Source organism: Stegodyphus dumicola, chromosome 6, assembly GCF_044657685.1.
Source record: "Stegodyphus dumicola isolate Sdum_Otavi_A_Nest chromosome 6, ASM4465768v1".
In the NCBI taxonomy this organism is placed as follows: domain Eukaryota; kingdom Metazoa; phylum Arthropoda; class Arachnida; order Araneae; family Eresidae; genus Stegodyphus; species Stegodyphus dumicola.
In genome coordinates this window covers 222,639,563-222,666,697 of record NC_140773.1, presented here as the reverse complement: position 1 = coordinate 222,666,697, position 27,135 = coordinate 222,639,563, and the positions used below count along the sequence as shown (strand labels likewise).

The 27,135-nt window shown below is 31.0% G+C and overlaps 1 protein-coding gene across 4 annotated transcripts in view; it reads left to right on the top strand.

The window, feature by feature from the left end:
- The window catches only part of LOC118192573 (tudor domain-containing protein 5-like), a 113,850-nt gene extending 87,209 nt beyond the window's left edge, over nt 1-26,641 (top strand). For 2 of the 4 annotated variants that reach the window (XM_035363565.2, XM_085819578.1), the window contains exons 16-23: nt 1,016-1,105; nt 9,233-9,356; nt 13,022-13,101; nt 13,371-13,439; nt 19,720-19,822; nt 19,917-20,041; nt 21,135-21,293; nt 26,317-26,641. In XM_035363565.2, coding sequence (XP_035219456.2) covers nt 1,016-1,105; nt 9,233-9,356; nt 13,022-13,101; nt 13,371-13,439; nt 19,720-19,822; nt 19,917-20,041; nt 21,135-21,270 — 727 coding nt within the window. In that variant the 3' untranslated portion in view covers nt 21,271-21,293; nt 26,317-26,641. Of the gene's footprint in view, nt 1-1,015; nt 1,106-9,232; nt 9,357-13,021; nt 13,102-13,370; nt 13,440-19,719; nt 19,823-19,916; nt 20,042-21,134; nt 21,294-26,282 lie in introns of all 4 variants that reach the window. The other 2 variants (XM_035363568.2, XM_035363566.2) reach the window with 2 other exon arrangements.
- Nucleotides 26,642-27,135: the final 494 nt, after the last annotated feature.

Below are 27,135 nucleotides of genomic sequence, written 5' to 3'. Positions count from 1 at the left end.
TATTGGTAGCTACCAATGTAAATTTCAAGCTGGAAAAAACTATTGAGTGTAATATTGATTGATACCTTTCATCTTTCTACAGATTTTAAAGCTGCTTAAGATAGCATATACCGTGAAAAGCTGTTTGAAGCTATGCTGGAATTTGGATTTACTAAAAAATTGATTGATCTATCTAGAATGACTTTAAAGAGAGTAAATTGCAGAGTTAAAATCATGTCTGATCTATCAGAGGCATTTTACTCTAAAAGGGGGTTGAGACAGGCTGATGCCCTTGCATGCATGTTTTTTCAATATCACCCTTGAAATGGCTATTAGAGATGCCGAAAAATTATAACCAGAGGTACCATATTTCAGAGATTTGTACAGTTACTAGCATATGCTAATGACTTCAACATCAAGTAAACAGTCGGTTTTGGAGACTTATTTCTCTAGAGTCTGCAGCCACAGACTTTGGACTTACCATTAATGAATGTAAAACAAAATTTATGGCAGTAATTAGTAGAGTACATAATCCCCTCTCACTGCAAATAAAGGCTTATACTTTCGAGGATGTTTCTCTGTTTACGTATCTCGGTACTATCATCTCTTAAAGATAATAAATCTAAATGACAAAATAAATCTTTAAAAAACTCTTATAAGACCTATCATATTATATGGTAGTGAATGTTGGCCATTAACAGAAACAGGTAAAGAAAGACTTCTAATTTTTAAAAGAAAAACATTGTGAAAAATATATTGGCCCAATTAGAGAAAATAATAGATGGAGAATTTGATTGGGCTGTAGTGCAACTAAAGAAGAAGAAAATATCTTAAGTTATAAGCTAATGTATCCCAAGTCACAAAAAATCTCATAACTGGCTAAATCTGGTCATGCTGCTCGTAGGTTTAATAATAATAAAATAAAATTAAATTTAAAAAAAAACAGTAGCATTAATATAAATTTAATTGATATTGAGTAGCAGTAATTTTTTATTGTTAACTTTCGTATAAATAACTTCTTTTTTATTCTTTGCAGCAGTGATGTATTTGATGATGTTGATGATGAGAGGTTCCAGGAATTTTATGAAAAAGTATTATCTCCCGTTAGAAAAAGACTTGTAAAAAGGTATGCTTGTTTAAAATATTTATCTTTTAGTATTCAGTTTCGTGTAAAGATTATGTAAAACTGAAGTTTACATACTGATTGAATTCTGATAAATTGATTTTATGTGAAATTAGCGTGTGTTTTTGTAAATAATGACAGTGTATTTTAAATTGCACATTTTATATATACACATTTTAAGATTTCCTATTTCATTCTTTGCAAATGTGAACTATCTGGTAGTATCAATTATATGTGTGTGGATCATAGAAATTAAATTGGAAAAAGAAATCCAGTTATGTTATTTGAATTACCAACATGTTCATTTAAAACATATTTTCTCATATATTTGTGTATTTGATCTACAGATGAATAAAAGAGGGACAGTTAAAACTCCAACATGTCCCTGTTTTCTATCATTTGCATTATATGTTGTGCATTACCATTTGCATCAGGAGCAGTTACAGATTTATAAATTCTTTACTTTGTTTATTAATGTTTTTATATTATCAAAAATTTATTTTTCATTAATGAGTTTCTGAAACTCATATTTTTTGCAGACAGTTTTCTATTCCTTTGGTTTTTGGAAGTTAATTTAAATTTTTAAAATCACTTCTGTATTTATCCATTTAAAAATTCTGTATTGTTCATTTGTTTAGTAGTAGTCATATATATATGAAAGGAAAGGAATATTGCATTATTTTAATATTAGCTATTATTAAACAGTGGGGGTGTTTCTGTCTGAATCATGAAATTTGTGTATTAAAAATTGTTGGTTTGTGCATTAGCACTGAAGGCGTAATGAGTAAGTTTCCTCAGGCGCAGTTTTCATTAAGTCAAAAAATTAACTACGAAATCTTTATTTAATAAAATAAGAGAATTTTGCTTAACTTAAGCATAACAAAAAGTAATAATCTTCACAGACATTAAAACACTGAATTATCGAAAAGGAGATAACTTACATATAAATATAAGTCCTACATCTTCAAGCATACCTATTTAGGCAATAAGAAAAAACAGGAACATACTTTGACACCGTACCTGAAAAGAGAAAGTACTAACTGAATTAGACCTTTGGCCGTGATATAAGTAGTTAGGGTGAAAATTGAATACACTGCACGTAGCTGAGGTGAAAGCCAAATATTCTGCATTGCACACGAATTTTACTTTCTCTCGCCAGTATATATCTTGCCGCATGTTCGTTTCATATGCCTTTTGAGTTTCATATGCAAAATACCTAAATTTATGCTAACATTGCCCCTGTTTTGCTAATGAAACTCATACCAATTGCAATTCATTCCTGCAAAACTGAAATTTAGCTTTATTAATTGGTTTAGTCATAATATCAGCAACCATTTGCTCTGTTGAAAGATAAGCAAGTTTTACTATTCCTTTGTTATTCAAGTCGCGTATATGATGAACTTTTGTATCAATATGTTTTGTGCGCGAACTGAATTTTTCAGATTCTACAAGTCTTATAGTAGACTTCAAATACCTTTATCGGTAGAGCTTGGGGTAGATTGAAATCTTCTGTTAATTTTAATAGCCATAATATTTCTTGCGTAGCTTGCGATAGTGCAACATATTCAACTTGTGCTGAGGATAAAGAAACACAAGTTTGTTTTCTTGAAAACCCACGAAATAGTTTTTTCCTAATAAAATAACACTTCCTGATGTAGATTTTCTATCTTCAATATCTTCTCCCCAATCAGCATCTGAATAAACTGTAATATTAGGTTCTTCACTCGATGAAATTTGTAAGGATAGATTCTTTGTTGTGTTTAAGTATCTAATGATTCTTTTAACAGCATTCCAGTCCTTTTGACATGGATTATTACACCTTCTCTGATGATGTGAGTTGAAGCTGTGATATCTGGTCTTGTGATAGACGATATATACAAAAGACTTCCAATAGCTTGGCAAAATTTATCATTTGAAGTTAGGAGATTTTCTTCCTTGTTTAGGTTATAATAGTTTGTTTCCATTGGTGTGCTAGCGGGTTTCGCTTCTTCAAGTTGAAATTGGTTGACAAGTTGATTTATTTTATTTTTCTGTGATAAGAGATAACTTCCGTCTTCCTTGCGATTTGTTTCCATGCCTAAGAAATATTTAGCTTCACCAAGATACATTATTTGGTAACGTTTCTTTAAATCATTAATTGTTTGAAGAATTAGTCCTTCTGTAGAACTTTTTAGGATATCATCAACATACACTATTAAATTAATTCTTTTATCACGAACCACTTTTGTGAAAAGACATGGATCTGCTTTGCTTTGACTGAACCCAAGATTCTTCAATGTATTTTCAATTTCTGCATTCCAGCACCTAGCTGCTTGTTTGAGACCATAAATCGACTTTTGTAATTTACAAACTTTATGTTCTTCTTCCGGAACCATGAATCCTTCTGGTTGTTCCATATATATTTCTTCATTTAAGTTGCCATACAAAAAAGCTGTTTTAATATCTAGTTGGTGTACCTTGGCATTATAATACACTGGCCATGCTAAGAAAACTTATCGTACTGTGTTTCACTACTGGTGAAAACGTTTTATCATAATCACTGCCGTATTTTTGAGTAAATCCTTTGGCTACTAAGCGTGCTTCGTATTTTATATTTTTACCAGTTTCATCATATTTTGTCTTAATCACCCATTTGCTGCCTACTACATGTTTTCCTGGTGGTAATTCTGTAAGTGTATAGTTTTCATTTTCTTTTAGAGAATGTATTTCTTCTTGCATAGCCTTGATCCAAACTTCTTGTTCACATTTTGGTAAGTTTAGAATTTCTTCAAAGCTTTCTGAATCTTTATTTTTAGGTAAGATTGATTCTTCGTCTTCTGCTTTATAAGAGAATCTTTTCGGTGGGACCCCTTTGGTTGATCTGCTAGAAACCCTTCTTTCTACATTTTTTTTCACATTTAATTAACTCTTCAGAACTTTCTGAATCTTCTGTAAAATCATCGCCAAGAGATGTTTCTTCATCTTCTTGCGAGTTATTGAAGTGAATGAATTCTAAATCTTCAGCATTATTTTCTGCATGTTTGTCAGATAAAGACGCGATTTCTGAAAATTTAACAGTTTTACTTACTATTATTTTCCTTCCACCTACATAAATCCTGTATCCCTTACTTCGTAAATCGTATCCTACGAATATTCCTTCTTCAGCTTTGTTGTCGAATTTATGCCGTTTTTGTTTGTTCACATAATAAAATGCTTTACAGCCAAATACTCGTAAGTGACTTAAGTTTGGTTTTCTACCATTCCACAATTCATATGGTGTTCTATCTGTGGCTTAACCTATTTTGAAGATAAGCGGCAATAGCTGCTGCTTCAGCCCAGAATCCTTTCGGTAATTTAGAATTTATTAGCATACCTTTTGTCATTTCTATTAAAGAGCAATTTTTCCTTTCTGCGACGTTGTTCTGTGCCGGACAATAAGGAACCAAAGTTTGATTAAAAAAATCAAGTTTCTTTAAATAATTTTCAGTAGTTTTGTTACAGTATTCCGTACTGTTGTCGGATCTGAGAACCTTTATTTTCTTTCTAAATTTATTTGTTGTCGATGCAACATACTGTTTAAGTTTGTTGAATACTTCATCTTTTGAAGTAATAAAATAAATTTGAGTATAACGCAAATAGTCATCAATGAAAGTTACGAAATATCTTTTCCCTCCTAAGCTGTTGACTTCAATTGGCCCACACACATCTGTGTGCACTAAATCCAGTGGATTTTTAGATCTAAAACCAGTTTTGGGATAAGGTTTTTCAGTTAGTTTCGCTTTTACACAACATTCCACACTATGAGTGCATTTGCCAAGTTTAATGCCGTCTGCCAAATCATTTTTCTCAAGTGTTTTTATGGCATCTATATTTCTGTGGCCTAATCTTTGATGCCATTTTAGTATACAGTTCGTATTAGAACATGAAACATCATTAGCTAAGTATGCTTTCTCGTCAATTGAGTTTACGGTCAATTTATATAAACCTTGCTGAGCGTTGCCGTCGGCTACGAGTATATTGTTACGCTTTATGTAACACTTATTACTATCAAATGTAACAATGCAACCTTTATTTGTAACAGATTGAACAGAAAGTAAATTACTATCTAAACATGGTACATACAATACATTTTCTAAAATTTTTTTTTTTTTTTTTTTTTTTTTTTTTTTTTTTTTTTTTGTGTGTGTGTGTGTGTGTGTGTGTGTGTGTGTGTGTGTAACCTGACCCTTTAAGTTTTGAACTTTAAAATAGCCTTCACCAATACCATAAGAATTTAATTTTGCACCATTGGCTACAGTTGCTATTTGTTTATTAGAGTCATTTAACTGAGAGAAAAAATTCTTATCACACGTCATATGAGTTGAGGCTCCTGAGTTGATAACCCATTCTTGCGTTGCGTGTTTTCATGTTTATTTTCCACTTTTAGAACTTGATTAAACTGAATCTGCGAATTTTCAGTTTCAATACTTTTAAGATACTTATTTTCTTTAAGTTTTGTTATGTTTTCTACACTTTGCATATTTGCTATTTGGCATGCATTACTTTTATAATTTTGAGAATAATTTCTTACTTTACTGTTATTTACATCTGTTTTCGGGGAAGTTCTAGCGTTGCATTTTAAATGAAAACAGTCATTTATCGTATGGTTATTTCTCTTACAATAAGTACAATATCGTGTAACATACTTTGATTTATTTTCGCTTTTACTTTTTAAAGCAACTGAATCGTATTTTTGAACTTTCTTAGTTTCCACACGTCTACAATACTCATCTATTAGTTTGTTTTTAACATATTATAGCGACAATTCAGCTTCCGATTTATTTCTATTGCAGTTATTAAGGAGTTGTATGAATTTGGTAAAGAACATAGTAATATTTCTATTAAGTTATTTTCTTTAATTTCTTCACCTATACTACGCAGCTTTTCAGCCAATTCTAGTACTCCTTTGATATGTTCCTGCATTTTAGAACTTTCATTATATATAATGGAATATAGTTTTCTAAGAAGAAATAACTTATTTGTTAAATTTACACGTTCATGGACACATTTTAACTTCTGCCAAACTTCTTTTGCAGATTTACTATGTAAAACATGGATAATTTGCGAATCCGAAATGTTTAGACATATTAAAGCTTTAGCTTTACGATCATTCTTTAACCAAATATCAGTATCAGTTTCCGGTTTTTCTTCGAATACAACATCATCTAAACCTTCTTTTATTAGAAGTTGTTTTATTTTAAATTTCCACACTGAATAATTTTCATCTGTTAATTTTTCTATACAAATTGATTCTTTTAGAATAGACATTATTGTTTGTTACAATTATTCTTATAAACTTTGTAACTAGTATTTTCAACAAAGAGTTTTAACACTTTATGCCCCTGGAATCTTACAACATTACAAAATTTCAATTTTATTTTTTTTTTATTTTATTTTATTTTTATTTATTTATTTATTTATTTTTTTTTTTTTTTTGAAGCATTTCCTCAAGGCAATTGCCCTACTCAGTCTCATAATCTTTTGTTGGTTTGTGCCTTAGCACTGAAGGCGTAATGAGTAAGTTTCCTCAGGTGCAGTTTTCATTAAAGAATCACAAGTCAAAAAATTAATTACGAAATCTTTATGTAATAAACAGGGTTCGTAGCGGTCCTTATAAGTGCTTATAAGTCTTTGTATTTGAAAATAAAATATAAAGGCCCTTGTAGGTGCTTATTTTTTCTTCTAAAGCCCTTATGTTTTTGTTTTTAGTGCTTATTTTTTGCTTTTAATGCTTTTTTTTTTTTTTTTTAATGAACACGCAATTTTCCCCCGTACCAAAGCCGAAACTAAATAAACAACTTTTCTTCCTAATATGGAATGTCAGATGGTGAATCATACTCCCGGAAATAGCTTTCCCCCCTTTCTCTGCATTAACATAAGCTTTGGTGTGCGCGGAGAGTACAGACAGGTGCCCGTAGTTCTATTGGGCAAAGAATTGCGAATGCGGTAGAAAATTCGGCATTCTTTTCCTCCCACCCAAATACTACACACGTTTGAATTTCTATCAAGATCTTAATAATTTGCATTCTCGTTCCACTTGGTCAGTTCATATTCGTGTTTATTATGATCGTTATGCTTATATTATGAGCATATGTATGAATGTTTATAATAACATAGTTGCAGTAACTGCTGAAGTATAGTAAACTTCCAAAAATGGTTGTGTTTTAACACAGATTAGCTTTCTAAGGAACAATATTTGGAATGGCTTAAATAAAGGGAAAGTAATGGAATAGTCAAAATAATTTCATTTTTTTGGCCAATACATTATACAGTACGACGGTTGGGAGGTTCTCCCCTTTCTCTGCAAAATCTTGAATATTGAAACTGTTACAGTTCACTGCAAAACAAGCTACAGACTTTTTTTTTTTTTTGTCACTTTCTAGTCTGGGTTGAATAGGACTAAAAGTTCTGGGGTGTACCAACCCAAGTAATGAATGATTCATTTCCGGAAATTTAACGCAGTCTAATGAAAAACACCCTAGATTTGTAAGTCTCTTTCTTTTCCTTTGTTAGTTCTTTATTCTCCCAACACCGGCAGCTGTTGATTCCGATTGCGTAATATCACGTAGGGAAGAATTACGGGGCACGCATTGCGCAATAACGTTTGCGATATTTTGCAGAGATAATTAATTTTGATGTTCAGTCCGAGATTTGTTTACAAACACCTAAAAGAGTTTTACTGTGCTTGCTAAGCAGAATATTTTTTCAGTTCCTTTGGTTTATTTTTATATGATGCACATATCAAAATGTCAAAAGCATTTATTTAGGAGAAAAATCTAAAGAATGGCTACAGTCTACCCCCCCCCCCCCCCCCCGGCTCTGCTCCTCTTTTTCAAGTTTTGCTCGACTGTCCGAATATTCGTCAATTTCCAAGTATGCGGGTTAGTTAAGTTTTTACTGTTAAAGGATGACTGAATGAAGCAAATTTCTGTCTCCTAATTTCAGAAATGTTCCTCTTTTTTACTTAAATTACTTTGCTTGCAATACCTGTTAAGGGAAAACTGATATACAATGAAAATTTAGAAAATGTTCAGAATTTAGATTTAAATATCAATATGAGTGGAAAAATAAATTGTATTTATTATTAGGTTCCAAGCGAATACAATAAATATGCCTTATTATTGTTTATTTTCTATATTTTGAACTGAAATTTCATCATTAAAATCTTGTAATATAGTTTAGTTCTGCATAGTTTTTTTAAAGTTATGGTTGAGGTAATGATTATTCTCTCTTAATAAATACTGCATTTCTCATATTTTAAATTACAAGTCGAATTTTTAATGTTATGTAGTTGTGTATAATGTAATTAGACAGGTGCTTATTTTTTTAACTAAAATGTGGCTATGAACCCTGAATAAAATAGGAGAATTTTGCTTAACTTAAGCATAACAAAAAGTAATAATCTTCGCAGACATTAAAGCACTGAATTATCGAAAAGGAGATAACTTACATACAAATATAAGTCATACATCTTCAAGCATACCTATTTAGGCTATAAGAAAAAAACAGGAACATACTTTGACACTGTACCTGAAAAGAGAAAGTACTAACTGAATTAGACCTTTGGCCGTGATATAAGTAGCTAGGGTGAAAATCGAATACACTGCACATAGCTAAGGTGAAAGTCAAATATACTGCATTGCGCGCAAACTTTACTTTCTCTGGCCAATATATATCTTGGCGCACGTTCGTTTCGTATGCCTTTCGAGTTTCATATGCAAAATACCTAAATTTATGCTAACAAAAATTCTACTGTCTGTCAGTTATTTCTACTTCCTCTTTTGTGCTAGTAAAAATTTGTAGAAAAATTTAAAAAGTTTAACTTGAGCCAAAGTATTTGGTCAGTGCAGAGCATTAAAAGTAGGATAGGCTACAAGCTGTATATGCTTATGTATAACAGTAAAGTGTAGTGTCCCATTAAATAATTGTTTAATAAGGGTTTTTATATTTCTTTTGATTTTATATAATTACAAAGCATTTATGAGGTTTTACAATTCTAGATACTGATTATGAGTAAAACTGATTTTATATTGCTAAAACAACAAATCTTTATTATTATTATTAATAATAATTTGCACTTTATAACTGAAGCTTTTTTGACCATTTTTCTAGGATTAATTTTGGGAATGGCTATGTAATGCATATCATTGTTTGGAATTCATTACCATATGTATCAAGTGGAGATATTTCAGCTCTTATTTGGTACAATAAAGAAGCTGATTATTTATTTCGTAGGGTAAGCCTTTAGATCAAAACTTCCCTGGATGTTGAATGTATATTTTATATATATTAAATTTTTTGAACAGAAAACTATGTACTTTTTTATATTTTTGTGTTAAATTCTATTTTTTTACATATTTCATTATATTGAAAAATGTATTCCCCCCTTGTGTCTTAACAGGCATTAAATTTAGCAAAAGATAGTGTTGAATAAATTATTTCTTCTGTGCTCAACTGTGATATTTACTTAACTATCATGAACTGTAGACTGTATGCAATTTAAGTTCATTTTTTAAAGGCTATTTAAAACAAGTTGTTGGTCAGAATGAAATTTAAAGCTTTGGGCTCATGTTTTCGAAAACAGAACATTGGTCAATATATTCTAATATGTTGGGGAGTTGTCGGAAATGAGTTCTTGGAACTTTTGGCAAGTGGACACTTTTAGAATAATTATTCTTAATGGACATATTGCAGACCTTTATCAGAAAGCAAGCTTATTGGATCTTATCTGTAACATCTGGAAAGAAATATGTAGATGTGTAGTTAAACCTGTAATTTTGTGATAGCAGCTTGTACAAAATACAGAATAATATATCAAACATTTAAATAGTAAATGTTTTTAGTCCAAAAGCGCAGTTTTTGCAGGACTGTTAAGCTCGTTTTGACATTTTGTGTTCACTCACGATAAATGTTGGTTCACTTTTCAAATTGTTCCCACCAAATATTAGAGCCCTGCATTATATTTAAGGAAATTAAATAATGAAGAATCTGCGCAAATGTATATATTTTTCTCGCGTTGTGATAAAACAATGATACCTAGTGCCATCCAATTTTGAATAACATACGTTTCCACCCAAATATGGACATCTGGAAGCTCAAATTTGTAATTTGTTTTATTATCTATTTCATATTTTGTAAAACTTCAACGAATTTTTAATTAACAAACTCAACGATTTCAAAGCAAGCAATGACAACATTGTACCGTGGGGGACATTTTTATCTTTAATGCACAAGACTGTATCGGAAATTCTAAAGATATGCTCATTTTAAAATTATTTCACTATATTGCTGTTTAACTGAATTTTATGGTTTAAGTGCGAAGAACATGATATTTAATAAATAAAGGTAATATGCATAGTGTTAAAAAATGTTCCTATGAACGTAATGTAAAATCTGAAAGCTTTTAGATTTTATTATTTTTTGTTTTGCTGTTATAAAGTGTCATCTGCCATCTTAATAGCAGGTTTTAAAATTAGTTTTGATTTTCCCTCTTCAAAGGAATTTCTGTTGCATCAAGAGTATTCATACATAAGAAGAAAACGTTCTGACCACCATTTTCTCTTGTAGAGTTCTTTTGAAATGTGAACTTTAATTTCTTGCATCTTGTATATAAGGCTGCGTGCTAGAGCTTTCAGATGCAGCTATTAAAAAGGACCATATACTGTGAGCAAATTGGGACAAAGTTATTCTTTTGATAATGTACGTATGCTCCTTCATATATAGAAATAATCTCATGACTGTATTTTCAATCTTGCACCAGTGAAAAGTCTTAATTTATTTCTTCAGATCCGAAGTAGTGTAGGTTAATATACAGATTAGTGACTTCCAAAGCAGGTATCTTTTGAACCAGTGATTGGATCACTTAACTGTAAACGCTATGATGACTCCTAATCATTAAATCATGTTTGATGACTCAAGCACACTTATTTATTTCCATACATTATTTTGAACTTTGTAATTTGATTTTTACATAATTGTGTTGTCACACAGGGGATGATTTGAAGAGCTGTCTGAAATATTCAGGCAATGTGTTAAAAAATAAATTTCGGATGATTTTTCCATGAGCTTTCTGTTTGAGATCCCACGACAAATAAATTCAGCCTGTCAAACAAAATTATAATCATAATGATTCGATGGTAGGTGACTATTTCATTTCCAAACAGAGCTACGTATTTGGGAAAAATAGACTTGCAGACAGACCTGGTCGAATTCAACATAATTTAATATTGGATAAAGCATTTTTGGAGGCAGAGTATTTCCTTCATACAGAATTATGGGTGCAGTATTCTCTCTACAGTTTTAAAACAATGAATGATATTATTTTTCACTTTAAGAATTCAGAGGATTGTACAAAGTCAGCATCATGCAGTATTGGCATTCTAAATATTAAGTTGTACACAACTAATCATGATGTAATATGAACAGACTAACACATTTGGTTACTGCCATCATGTTAACGCTAAAATGCCTTTAAAAATTATAGTAATAAAAATTTAATGCAATGGGTATTTGCACATTTTTAAAAGAATTTTGATAAAGAATTTAAAACAAAAAAAAGGGGGGAGCAAAGGTTTTATTTGAAATTAGAAATATCGTCTGCTACTTTTAAGTTTATGCTTCGTTCAAATAAATTTATGGAACCTTGTATGAAAACTATGTAGCAGGAGTTAAATTAAAATACAATGTGACCCTTGATGAAGGATGGGATTACCTAAATGACTGGCAAAAGGGGGTAAGACTTATTCATTAATGAAATGAAGAGACAGAAATGTATAAACTTGGCTCCAAATACAGGATTTATGATTGTCCCAGAATTCTCTTACTATGTGAAATTAAAAATAAGCATGGGAAAAAATATTAAAATCAACTTAGCTTACTATCAAGAGAAAGTTTTATGTCTGATATTTATGGAAGAGACTCTGTTTCTTTATCTCAGTGACTTTCAAAGAATAAAACTTCATCAAATCAATGCAACAACTCATTTCGAAAATACCTCTCTGTTGAAAACATGAATGAGAACATAAAAATTGATACAGGTCTGCATATATATCTTTTCGATATATTCCTGTGATGTACCCTGATGGACACCTCTGGACCAGTGTGCCCTTGGATCTCCTGAAAGTAGCTCTTGCTAAGCACAAAACCATTATGATTGATAGATTGTGAAAATTTGTAGAAGGTGAATGGAAATTAATACCCTTGAAAATTTTACAAAGACCCTTGTGGAAATCACAATGCAGACTTATAGTTCATAAAAAAGGGTATCAGATCAGAATTATTCTTCAAACAGAACGGCCAAGTGGTAAAGTCGCTGAACACTGGTAGTTCGGTCTGGGGGTTTGAATCCTGGCAAATAGGCTGGCTGCTTTCCCCATGTGTAACGTGTATATGAGCCAGTTTCCTTTAGAATGTCCTTCACAAAGGCATCCCTTCCCTTAGGCAGATAGCCCTCAAGTGCTTTGCCATATTTAAATATACCATACCATCTTCAAACAGAATCAGTATATCTAAAGGATTTTCGGATATTTTCTTTAATCTCTAAAAATATATCTGCATAATTTGACATACTTTGACATGAATCATTTATCATGTGAAATTAATAAATGGAAAAAATTTTTGAACTTTCCCTACATAAAATTAAAATCTGAGAATGCCTAACTATAAAACAAGTTTCAGGAATTTGAGAAAAGAGCAGTATTTTCATGTGTAATAAAAAAATTGTCTGTTGCGATTACTAAATGCTCTGCCAGTAGTAAGTTATATTTATTTTGAAATTAATCTGTTTTTTAACCAAGTGTTTAATTCTTCAAGGTTTTAATTGCTTTTAATAATTTTAATGGATTATATAATAAAGTATGTATTAAAGTAATTTGCTTATAAATTGTTTTTATATTTTTCCAGTTACAACTTAAAGAAATTACGTTTCCAGTAGTTGATATATTTGAAGAAGGAAACGAAGAATTATTTAATCAACTTAAAAGGTGATATCATAACTTCTATTTTATTATTATTATTTTCATTGTGTGAAAGAACTGATTAGCAAATAAACAAGTAATTAAATATTTTATGTCATAGTATAAAGACGACAATTTTCAGTATATTTTTTATTACTCTTAGAAAGTTACAAAAATATTTTTTTTTAAATATTTTTAAAGGACTAACTATCTAAATCAGTATATTTTTCATTTAAAACTAAAAATAGAAATAAGTTATTATTCTTGACTCTTAACTTTTATTAGTCTATTTACAGGTATAATGTTAAAGGTATCCAAAAAGTTACCAGTTCAAAATCTTGCGTTCATCTTTATCCTTTATCCTGGTAAGTTAACTATGAAGTGTGCCATATTAAAATAGTTTTATATGAAAGCAAAAGTAAATTGTAGTATGCCTCATTCTCAAAATTTTTGCATGGTGAAAATGATTTAGTGGAATGTAAAAATTTTGGTTACAAGGTAATTTTTTAAATTAACCTTGAATGTAAACAAAATTTAGCACTCATAAAAGGAAAGAGAAAATTTGTCATTAATATATGAGTGTGCCTGCTACAGAAGAGATTTTGCCAACTAAAGGAGCTCTGAAAGTGCAATATATCTAAAACATTTTTGCCGTTTTAGACAGTCAGAAAGAAAAAGTCACAAAACAAAGTAATCACCATCGGCATCCAGGGCCTTTTGCCAACGAGTGGCTAGCTGTACAATGCCATCGCAGTAAAACTCAGGAGTCTTCGATGCAAAGAAGTCTGTGAGGGCCTTTTCAAGGTGTGGCCCTTTGCTGAAGGATTTCTCACGAAGATGGTTGTCCAGGGAATGGAAAAAGTGGTAGTCTTTTGGCACGAGGTCTGAGGAGTATGGTGGATGGGGTAGTATCTCCCAGCCCAGTCGCTGAATGGTGTTTCTGACCTCACAAGCCACATGCGGCCTCGCATTGTCATGGAGGAGGAATACACCCTTACAATTGACCAATGCTGGCTCTTAATGCATCAGTGCCTGATGCACATGTTCCAACTGCTGCGAGTATAGGCCTGCCATGATGGTTTGGCTCACTGGCAGGAGCTCATGGTGCACTACGTAGCTACTAGTCCACCAGATACAGAGCATGATCTTGTGTGGGTGGAGAGAAGGTCTCACAGTGTGAGGCACAGGGTCCTGTGGTGACAACCAATGTTTGGAATGCCTGGGTGTGTCACACTGAACCCACTTTTCATTGCTGGTGAGTACTCGATCAAATATGGATGCATTGTGGTGCCGAGTAACCAATGACAAACAAGCAGCAACACGCTGTTGCTTGTTTGCATCAAAGAGTGAGTGGGATACCCACTTGCTCAGCTTATATGCCTTTCCTATGTAGTGCAAATAGAGTCTGATCGTTTCATCCGATACCTGGAAGTGTGCAGCAAGCTCACCATATGTTTGGCTACTATCACTGTCTATGGCTGCTCTCAGAGCCTCATCGCCCAGTGCTTGTGGTCGACTGCTGCGTGGTTCATCACTAAGAGACATATCCCCTTACCTGAACTTCTGAAAGCATTGCCTAGTGGTTCATTCATTAACTACATCATCCCCCAAGCCCTGGCGAATTCGGTGACTTGGTTCTATTGCTTGACAGGCTCAGTTTAAAATCATAAAGCAAACAACTCCAAATGAGTGTCTTTGATGTGTTCATTTCAATCAGTCGCTGTGCGAGTTATGTTTGAAGTACCGATGCAATGCAATGCACTTTTATACTCCTGGTCAATGTCCAGACTCCCATCCTAACCACTTCATCGCCGGGTTTTGTGACTATTTTCATGTTGGGGTTCACTCTTCCAATGTCATGTAACAATTGGCGAGAACTTTTTTGGTACCTTGTGTGTATATTATGCGTGTTTTGTGATGGCACATGCACTTGTGTGTGTGCATAATGAAAGTAAACTAAAACAAACAAGTTAAGATTTAAAGGTAAAAAATTTTTGAAATTCCCATGATATTAAGTCAACTTTGTGTTAAAATAACAATAAACAAAGCATGTAAATAAATAAAAAAAACAGTAATTTAGTACTTTCTAGAAAGAAATAAAAGGGAGAATCTTTTATCATCCTATAATGAAGAAATGTAGCTTAAAACTTAACAATGCAGTAAATTTAAAAATTTCAAGATTGGAAATTTTTTTAAATTATTAAAATTTTTCAATTAATTAAAATTTAGAAAAGTGAAAACTGGAAATACAAAAATATTAAATAATAACTGATTTGACTGTAGTTTTTTTATTAAAAAAGCATAGTCCAAATAAGTCTTCCTTCATTTAATTAAAAAAATGTTGGAAATTTGTATTTGCACATAGATATATGCACACTATTAAAATTAGAAATTTTATAATTATTATTTTACTGAAAATAAGGGCTATATTGGGGATTTCAAAGTGGTTTGTATCAATTCTTTTATTTTTTATTTAAAAAATTGATTGTTGAATTTTCACATTCTGAACTACTTTATATATGACTAAAAATATAGCTCGATTAAAAATTTTTTATTTATTAAATCAAGGAAGGCTTATCGGCACTAGATTATCTCCTTGATAAAGCATGGTTCGAAGGGTCATTAAAAGTTCTTAGGTTTTCTGGAGTCGATTTTTGGTCCTTAATTTCGGCCAAAATCGGCAGAAGGACCTTAATTTTAATTATTTGAAATTTCTGTCTGTTTTCACAACTGCCATTTTGAGCGTGAGTTAGCATTTTGAAGGAATATTTTTGACGATTCACTGATATATATGGTTACCTTTTAAATGGGTTATAATTTATTCCTATTTCTAATATGAATGGTGGTATACTCAAGTTTCTAAGCAAGAAGTGAAACATAAGCATTTCGAAATTCATTTTTTCTAATGAAGGGCTATTAAACAACTTTTCGCTTTTTGGAATGTGAATTCTTTTATTAAACGGTTCTAAATTTGGCGACTAATCAACATTTTAGCAATTTTAAGATCAGTTTCTATAGAAGATTTTTAGACAAAATAAAAAATGTCTCCGTGGTATTAACATGTAACGGATGTATTTTACAAAAAGTTTGCGATGAATTTCTTGCTTTTTAGTGAACGTCTGGAAGAACAATGAAAACATAATATTTGTGAATGTTTTACTTCTAATACTAGAACCTTTATCTTAACATGTTTATCTTCCCTTTATTTTCTCTACTTTTCACTATACACAAGCATAGAAAATATCAGAAAATGCTTCTAAAATTATCACATGGACAGGTGTGGAATAAAAGGAATAAAAAAATTGAAAACTTACAATTTAAAAGATTAATCTAATATGTTTTAATGCATCATACACAGAGCTAGAGATTTTTCTTCCTGATGCAATCTCTGTGGATCCTAAATTATGCAATGACTCAGTTGCAATATTTTCAGGAGCAGGAATTATTGATTACGTAGAAGTGTTGATCCATAATGACTAGGAAATTGGAGGCGAAGGCAGATTAAATCTTCAATTTTATTTTCAGCATCACACACAAGTAGGCACATTAAGTGTGACTGTTCCAAAAGGCTTACATTTTTGATAACTTTGTAGCAAGAAAGCAGCAGCAGACGGACAGCACTCTAGCTAGGCCAAAGCATGGAAAGCAAGTGTGTTATTTTCAGGGTGAAATCTTATTCAGACTGAGTTAGTTCTGATTCTCAATACATTCTGATTGGATAGTTAATATTGCTCTAAAATTACTATTGGCTGGTTGAGTTTTAGTTCCATTTGCATCATTATAATTACGTAAGAATCATATGACATAGAATAATCTCGAAATGACGCAGTGCAGAGAGGGGTTACTATTTTTAGAATTGAGAAGGGAAATTTACGTTGCTAATTTAATCTTTTTTATGTATTCTTTATTTTTCTTACATATATATGTATATAAATTATAACACCTGTTTGTCTCAGGAAAGGTTTTAAAAAAAAAAATGTGTGCCAGTATTGGGTGCACTTAAAAAAGGGGAAGGGAAATCCAGGTCAACCTAACTTGAGAATACTGGATCTAGTAGTTCTACCATTTCGAGAAGTAATATTGTATAAAATACACTGTGAAATATGAATACTGTTGAACAAAGAGAACAGAAGGAGAAAAAAATGTGTGAAACACTAGATTAAGTTGCATCCAGCATTTTGTTTAAAAATTTGCTAAAGCGTGTCAATCATTCGATGACCAGCAGGAAGACATCCCCTTTTTTTGGCATTATTGGCGAAACTGCAAATTCCAGCAACCCCAACCTCACACTACTTTTGATGAGAAAAGCAATAAAAGTATTCATTTACTGACCGGGAGGAGAAAAAAGCAATTGTTATTGTATCTGCTTCATCTTTGACATATGTGTATAATTTTTAACCTCATAAAGCTGGAAAACCACTGCACAGTTCCACTAAGATTATCGTAATGAATAGTTTTTGTCAAATTACGGAAGCATTTTCCTAATAATTCTGATGTTACTTATTATGATAATCTTAGTGAGATTGAATACCTCAGTTAAAAAATAGGCCCTTTTAAGAGCCACGAATTAAAAATACTAAAGCCGTTTTCAAGAGCAAAAAATTTTTTAAAAAGGCAAATCTATAAACAGTCATATAAAAAGTATTATAAAAATATAAGCCAACAACTCTTAGAAAATATAATATGAAAGTGTCCCTCCAGTAGCCAAGTGGTTAAATTGTTGAATAAAGGTAGTTTGAGATTGTGTGAACCCAAGCAAACGGGCTGTATTCATGGCCAGTTTTGGTAGTTTTCCCATCTATGACGTGAATGCAGTCTTATTTCTTTTAGAAAGTCCCCCACAAATGCATCTCATTGCTTAGTCAGATAGTTCTTCTGTGCTTTGCTATATTCAAATCACCTAACCTAACCAATATGAAAGTACTGATCATTTAAGTTAATTATGGTAGAAGGAACAAGGGTTGCTGTCTAAAAAAAACGATGGCTTCGTGGGGACTTTATAAGGGTAAAGAACTTCTTTTATATAATACACTGAGAGACTCCCATGCAGTTCAAAGCTTACAGTCATTACAAACGAACTCATTGCATACTACCAGTGTTTCATGCCTTAAGCGAAGGAATAGCTAGAACTTTCCATATGATATGCTTGTTACTTTTATACCTCGAAGGAAATGTATGGGTTCTTCTTAACTTATATAGTCCTACACAACAAAATATAATTCTCAGATTCTCAAAGAGCTGAATCAGCCAGCTTTTTATAAATTGAGAGATGTAAAAGCAATGTATTCCCCTGCTGCAAAACAAAAGACTCGCCTTTCGTGCCCCGTCGCACTTAGATGTTTTATTCATCAAAGCATAAAAACTTTATCTTTTAAATACAAGCAAAGAGTCATTAATTAATATGGTAAATGTCTTGAAAGCAATAAACACACTTCTTAAAAATTAATTTTTTTTTTTTATACTTTTTAGTTTTTATGAACATTTACACTTTGTTGTAACTAATATATGACATTTCTAATGCTTTAAATATTTTATTTGATTGGTATAAACTTGGTGTAAGGTCATTTGTTTTATTAAGTTTGTTTCACAATGTTAAAGTTTTAATACTTTTCTAATGCCTTGAAATTTTTAATGATAAACTCTTTAGTTGTAAGACTGCAATCAGAAGATCTCAGTTTCCAGTCTTTTTTTTTTTTTTTTTAAACTAATCAGAAAGATAGGATAAAACTTACTGTAGGAGGATGATTATCTTGGCCTGACTGGAAGTGTGTGTGTGTCTTAGGGGACAATTAATACAGGATACAATTTTTATAATGTCTGCTATATAATATAGTCAGAGTTTTTAAAAAATCTGCAAATTAAAATCAAATTAACATCCTTAAAAAATAAAAATAGAAAATTTTTCCCTCGTCCATTGTTTTAGAAGCAATAAGCTGCGTAAATTCTTAAAAATGAATAGAAAATCGACTTACTACCAGATTTTCAAAATTTATATATTTTACTTCTAAGCGAATGGTCTTGGGAAACAAAAATTTGACCCAAACCTATAAGGAATACATTGTTAGCTCTCCCGTTTCAAGTTTTAAGTAACAATTCGAGTTTTAAATGTCATCAAATCCGTATACATGACATTTAGGTAATAGTGAAAAATTTCATATAAATTAAGACAATAACATGCCCTATATTTTATACTATAATGAACTATCAGTTTAAATTGCTTTATGCTTTATTGCATAAAAAGATTGTTCTTTAAATACGCTGGATTTGGCAAGAAGTCGCCAAATGTGCAATGCTTTGGAAGAATTGAATCTGCGTGGTCAGTTTGCTGCATATGGATAACTTGAAGAGGGTGAAAAGCTGAAAAAGTTCGTTCTATCCTTGTGTGTCCTCAGGTTAGCTTGTTGTGAAGTATAGTATTTAATTATTTTAGATTTGTAATTTTTTTGGTTGCAGTGGAATTGCTTGAAACCTTTAAAGGTCTGCAGAATGCAGTTTAAAAATTATAACTACTGTAGGATTTGGTAACGGATGATATTGTTGTTAAAACTGTATATAGCAATATTTCTGACTCATCCTTTATTACTTTTAAAGTAATAAAGTTTTTTTTTTTTTAAATATATACTTTCATTTGTATTCTTATTTCAGTGTCATTAAAATATTGAACATGTTTGGACATCCATCTGCCACATTAAGGGTTAGAATTGTGGATGAAATATCCAGCTTCAATTTATCTGATCCGATATGGCAAGTGAGTATTGTAGTTTTATGTTTTGTTTATATATAATAATGAGTTTTAAGATATATAGTCAAGTTATCTAACTTTTTTTATAATGATGATACAGGAATTTTCAGAATCAGAAGCAAATGAGAATGAAGAAGTAGAAGTTCCAGAAACTGATGATGACAAGATCAGCAGGCTTTGCCTCTTTGATTTGCTTGCAATGAAAGAAGGCATTCGCTGTAGAAGGTTTAATTTATTTGAAATTTTATACTTTGTGAAACTTGCTTTGTTATTATCTAAAATTCTCTCATTCATGCGCTGCCCCCCTCTATTTCTAAATGCCTAATTTTGTTTTGTAGCTTAAATTATTAATTTTTTCTTACTCATCATCAGTATAACAAAGAGATTTATAATATCTTCTAATGTAGGTCATTCTTTATTAGGTTCAAATTAATACACAGAAGAAAGGTACGGGGCCATGTTCTAATCGTAGACTAGTCGCGTTCTTTTACCAGCTGTGTATATTTGATGTTATATACCGAGAGGCTAATGGATGCTTTCTTTTTTAAGTGCTTTATTTTTCAAATAAAGGTAGCTGTCTCTGTTTTTCCTCAAAATTGGGACAGAGCTGTACGGTTAGTGGGGCAGCACTATACCTGTACAATTAGTGATAAAATTCTGATGTCCTGCTTGCTTCTTTCTCTCTGTGCCTTTCTTTGACATTTTCAGAATTGGAGGGGGACAAAAAAATCTTCAAGCCAAGTTATGAAGCTTCTTGAGTTCCTTTCTTTGCAGATGCCATTTTTAACATTTGACATGTTTAAACCAGATGATTTTAAACATGTCATGTGTTAAAATATCCTTTGCTTTTTTAACTCACCGGTTCAGGGGGGGGTATTTACAAAATGCAGTAAATACATGTGCCATGGCAGACATATTGTAAATAATATGTAATAAATAAATAAAAAAGTACATATTTAGGAAAATAAATGTAATGTAGTAATAAATAAAAAGATCAATCTGCATTTGGCAGATAATACATTAAAATTGCCACATTCTGATTCAGTTATCTGTTGTGGCATGATTTAAAATTTTATGTGTTATATAAATTTTCTGCTAAAAAAACTAATCTAGATCAAGTCCCAAAAATAAATCATTGCACTTTATGGCATAAAACTTAAATTTTCTTGAATAGTGTTTCCTACTTTTAGCTTTCTTGATTCTTCTAACATTAGTATTATATTTTTTGCATGCTGCAATTGCTATATATTGTACTCATTCTACTGTCTTTTAACTGTACCTTATGTAAGAGATTTAATTTTTAATATATAAATTTCAGGCTAAAAATGGTAAACAAACTGAACGGTCCTGAGAATTATCAGTGTGTTGAAGAGATTGAAAAGCTTGAACAGTTGCATGAGAAAGTTTTAGAACGAATCCAAGAAATTAAAGAAGTGTGTGAACTTTTCTCATAGAAAAAAGGGGAATAAAACATAAGGTAGTATTTTATTTTTCATATTTTGTCAATATTTATAATTTAAATGTCTTGTTTGTAAATATTTATTGAATTTTTCTTTAAGAGGAAATTATTTCTGTGTGAGTAGTCTACATCAGTTATGGCAAATGAATACTAAATAAAAAAGAGTACCATATATTTATTCAATCAGATAATCAGAGTCAGATATTTGAGTAATCTGATGTGAAATTTGGAAAAATGAACAGATGCTGACCCTGTTGATGCATGAATGCCTGCTAAAAGCACAAGTGTCAAGGATATGTTCTCAGCTCAGTCGATTTTCTGTCAGACAGTAATCAAGAGTTAGATGTGTTTCTTGAATACATAAAACCTCAATTAAAAAATAATAATAATAAATTGAGGGATAATTTAGCTTTATCTCAGTACTTGAAATGGTATGCTGTTGTTATCCCTTAAAATGAGTCATGAGTGTGAAAATGCAGAAATTTAATGTATTTACCTATGTTTTCATAGCTGTTTTCAGTTAATTAAAGGGTATAAAATAGAAAGAGAAATTAATTAGGCTTTCAGGGGGGAAAGCTGTGGTAAGTTCATTGAAGTGGCTCAGGAAGGGTTCTGGAAAATGTAACTAAATGTCATCTAAATATTACTATTATCAGATATGAAGCTTTTTCTCATAACTCTTAATTATTCAGGTGTAATAAAAGTAAAGAATAATAATTTTAAAATAAAATAAAAGAGGTTAAATAAAATATATACATTTATTAAATGGTGATATTACATTTATTCATTTAAATAACTGATGACGTGTTTTATAATAGTGAATGCTGACTTTTTTGATGCCCCGAGCATTACTGAAAATGTTATTCATAAAACATTTAATTTTCTTTATTTACAAACTTAATAGTATGTAGTAGTTTTTCTATATTAAAATGATAATTCTTAAAGTATTAATATTTAGTTATTTCATTATATATGTAATATAAATAAATGTTTTCTTCTCAGAAAGTTCTCCATGAAGGCAGATATAACCATAATTAGCACAAGTAAAAGGCAATAAGTGAAAATTAGCATAGTCAGGCCATCTAAAATGTAAAAATAACAGTGTGAATGCAATAAATTAGCAAAAAGTACTGAATTAAAAGTTATTAAATGTCGGAAGTAACAAATATAGTTCTAAAATTATGGATGAAAGTTGAGACTTCATTCTGATAATTCAGAATGTATGAAGCCTGTTATTAATGGAAACTGGGCCTCGAAACGGAAAACTGGTAACATTGAAGACCTTAAAAACTGAATTGCATTAAAGTATATCATTAAAATAACAGAAAAGAAACTTATGCATAAAATCATATAAAATTATATAGCTAGTCCATTACATTTCGAATATATAAGTAAAAAATTGCAAGGAAATTGTGAAGTTTGAAAATATGATTTGAGTTAATACTAAATGAAGTAAAATAGTAGAGTTAGTAATAGTAGACTATTATGGAATGAGAAATCTATAACATATAAATAAATCTCTAAATCTATAACATAACATATATATCTGTATATAAAATACAGACTCAGTAGGGATTTAAATGAATAATTATTAACGGTTTTTAAGTTGAAACATGAAAAATCATGTAAAATAAATAAAACCAAAAGCATTATTATGATCAAAATTTATAAGGTTAATCAAATTTCAATTAAAAATCAAAATTTATAAGAAATGTTAAAATTTAAAGTAAGGTAAAAAATTACTAAAAAGGTAAAACTATCAAAAAGATAAAAATAATGCTTAAAATTAGATAAATAATAAATATAATTATTAATTAAATTAATGTAATAAACAGATGTCATAAATGAGGTCAGAAAATATAATGAATTAGTTAAAAATCAGAGAACATTAAAATGTATGAAACAACTTAAAAATAACTTCCAGAATCAAATATAATAAATTAAACTGCTAATTAAATTATTTTCACAAAATATAACAAATGAGATATATTTTATGCTGAAGATCAGAAAGGTTAAAAAGATACAAAGAAATTAAAAACTATAGCTAAAGTTAAATAATATAATAAGTAACAATGCATATTTGAATAATTGCACTCATAAAATTTAATAAATAAGTTCAAATTAAGTGTATTTATATTAAAAGGTATGAAAAAAATTTTCATAAAATGAAGTAAACAATAAAAAATTTAGTAATGGAAAATAGATATGTCCTTATGAACTGGAAAAATAAGAAATAAGTTAAAATTAAGAGCACATAAAAAATTATAAAGCTTAAAGTATACAACAGATATTAAAAATTTGGGTCTAAAATCTAGTAAAGTTTATGCGAATCAGTAATAAATGTCAAAAAGTGGCATGAAAATTGTACAAATGTATAATGGAGTAAACATACATGAAAAAATATACAAAGGCTAAAAATCATAAATTTAAGAAAGATTACCATTGAAAAATATATAAAAGATAACCTCTTATCAGATTTTGAAATCAAGTCTCTGTCCTTACTCGTATTAGCTACGCCATTCACCCTGCGGGCATGCTTCACCTGCTGTTGGTGAACTGTCACTTTCTTATCACAAGTAGTTGAACATTATAAAAAGCACCATTCACATTTTTTTTGTGTACCCATCTGAAATATTGTTCAATGTTTTTACGAAATGTCCATGCGCGGTAAGATATCTTTCCCGCAAAGCAAGTTTCAGGATTGCAATAAAATGGCACAGGAAGGCAGGGTTGCCGCATTTGTCAAAAAATCGCCCATTTGGCAATATGCCATAGGCGGATGGAGAACCTTCTGGAGCAAATTCTTACTGGTTTAGCTCAGAATGTTCTCAAACACAAGCCAAAAGCTATATATATATATAAACCCTTTTGGTTTAAGTTGGTGCGGAGAGTTAGTCAGTTAGTGTCAAGTTGGCTAAGAGTTGGTCCGTGCGGAGTCGATCAAGTTGACAGTCGGTCAGCGAGTGCCGAGTGGGTTGTCGAGTGCACCAAAAGAGTCTCTCAGTCTATCGCGGTTAATTCATCGCCGAGAGAGTGGGTTGAGCTCCAAGAACGACTGAATCGAGGAGTCGGGAGCGATTCTTTTGTGTATCGTCGAGTGCATTGTGAGAGTTGTAGCATAGAAAGTTTCGAGAGTATGTGGAGTTCTGAGAACGACTGAGCAAAGTCAGGAGCTGTACTGTGGTGCTTTGCCGTAAAGATGTCTCCACTATTATAGCCTGTTAGTGTGAAGGCTGTGTCACTGATTGTGTTTATTGTAGTTCTTCGATGACTGTGTAAACATGTTATTGGAGTTGTCTTGAATAATACTAGCCAATAAAGTGTGTTTCGATACTTCATCAAGTGTTGTCGATATTCACTCTAAATCTACGAACGTGAAGGAAAAAAATAACGTAACAATATATTGGTCAAGCAAAGAGCGTTTGAAAAGGAAGAAACAAGGCTTTTGCATTTTACTAAATACCTAAAAAAATTTTACTTTTCACTATTATCATAATGTGATATGGAGATTTAACAAACATGCAATAATGTTGTTGCACTGAAAGATCCGAATGATGAAGGATATTATGAGAGAAATTAAAATGAAAAATGCTGATGAAGATCTTTTGAAATTGATGAAAATGTTAAAGAAATGCAGCACACAGAAATTGATCTCCTGACCAGTTACTGTCTTTAATAAAATGTTATTCAGACAAAGCTGCTAAACAAAAAGTGATGGAATCTTCATTTTTTGATAGAATTATAAATAAAACTTTCCTACGGTCTGCATCATGCCAGCATAAAATTATAAATTATTTTCATACTCAGAAGTTAAAAGAAAAATTCATCTAATGTGTGTTGTTCACACATTAGATGAATGTGTCTAATGTGTATTGTCCACACAAAGACTATGTTATTATAATATTAAAAAAAAACATTAAGACAAGCAATTTTTTATAACAAAATTGAACATTAGAGTTAAAGCATACAATCAATTTTGTCCCAACTAAAATAAAACATTGGAATTACTTTGCCATTTTGACCTCTTTATTTTTACAATATTGCAATTAAATAAAAAAATCTATTTTTATATTTATTTATTTATGTAAAAACAGAACATACAATCTCATTTCTAAATTAAAACTAAAAATATAGTATTTTCAAAAAAGAATCAGGATGTTGGGGGTTTTAATTTTTGAATTTAATAGTTAAAAATACTTCGCTTCTTTGCATACCACCTATTTTTCTCTTGCGTATCACCGATTGAGAACCCCTGCTCTAAACTATAGATTTGCTCACTATTTATCACTGGTGGTACGCGTACCACCAGTTGAGAACCCCTGGTATAGATGATGTAGGGTTAGAACAGGGATTCTCAACCAGGATGAAAATTTTCCCCACTTGGGAAATTTCATTGTTTCAGGGGGATGCACTCTGTCTTTTACTGTTAAGTACTTATAGTATGAATATAAAAAACTACTTTTGTTCAAGTCTTGATGTTTATCAACATTTTCTACACTTTTCATTGTTAAATTTTGTAAAACACATTGAAAAATCATCTAAATCTAGGTAAATATATGTATTTATTTTTTGAGTTTTGGAAAGGAGGGGAGGGGATGATCTTATAGCTGTGAAGAAAGGGGTGCATGGAGTAAAAAAGGTTGAGAACCCCTTAGTTATAGGGTAACTTTTTTTTGGTGTAGGTTTGAATTCTAGATAAGATTTGGATATTTATATGTGCGTGTTTCCCCTCTTTTTGCAAGTGTATTATCATTTTGCCCTATGCAATACATCTTGGGCAATGTTCTTAGTTGTGAGATGGCTAAAATACAAATGGATCTGGCCACTTGTGGTAAAGTACTCCAGCACAAGTATATAATAATTAGTAAAAAAAAATGTTTTGTTTATATAAATGGAGATCCATTGCAGTTTAAAGATTTAACATTTAATGTATATTTTATGATGGTATAATTTTCATTAATATATGTATTGCACTTTTTAATACTTTTTTGTTTTATTGTTTTTTAGGATGATGAATTTCTTTCATGTTTCCATTTTTTAGTTTTCAGGAATTGCAGCTGTGATATGAATTGTTATGTATATATTCTGTAGGAGATGTGTAAAGGTGTGTTTTTGTTGTTTGCCTTACACAGAAAATTATTTTTATTTGAAATTGGAACTTTGTATTGTTAATAAGTTTAACAATGAAGCAAAAACTACACATTCCTGTTATTTGTATTAATTTTAGTCCATGTAAGAAGAAACTAGGATAATGGAGTGATATCTATTTTTAATGTCTATAATTTTTTAATATGTTTGTAGAAAAACCAAATCATTGTAAAATCAATAAAATTTTAAGTTTTGATTAAATTAATAATACTTGTGTATTAATGGCTATTTTTTTAATTATTAAGTAACACTTTTTATTACTTAATGCAAGTATAATTTTAAACAATAAGCGGGGAAGAAAAAAAAAAAAAAAAAAAAGAGCACTTCTACTCATTTGCCAATTACAAAATTTATTAAAACTAAGCTTCTGTAAAAATTGCAAAGTGATGCTAATGTAAGCTGTGTGATCATAATATCTAGACTTTCTGACAGTTGTCGGGCCCACCAGCGGCCGAGCGGTAAAGACGCTGAACACTGGTAGTTCGGTCCGAGGTTCGAATCCCGCGAACGGGCTGGCTGCATGGGCGTTTTCGTGGTTTTCCCCATGTGTAACGTGTATACAAGCCAGTTTCCCTTAGAAAGTCCTCCACGAAAGGCATCCCTCCCCTTAGGCAGATAGCCCTAGTGCGCTTTGTCATAATTAAATACACACACAAAAATTCTGACAGTTGTCAGTTTTATAATTAAGTGGTTTTGGGTCCATTTTTTGGTA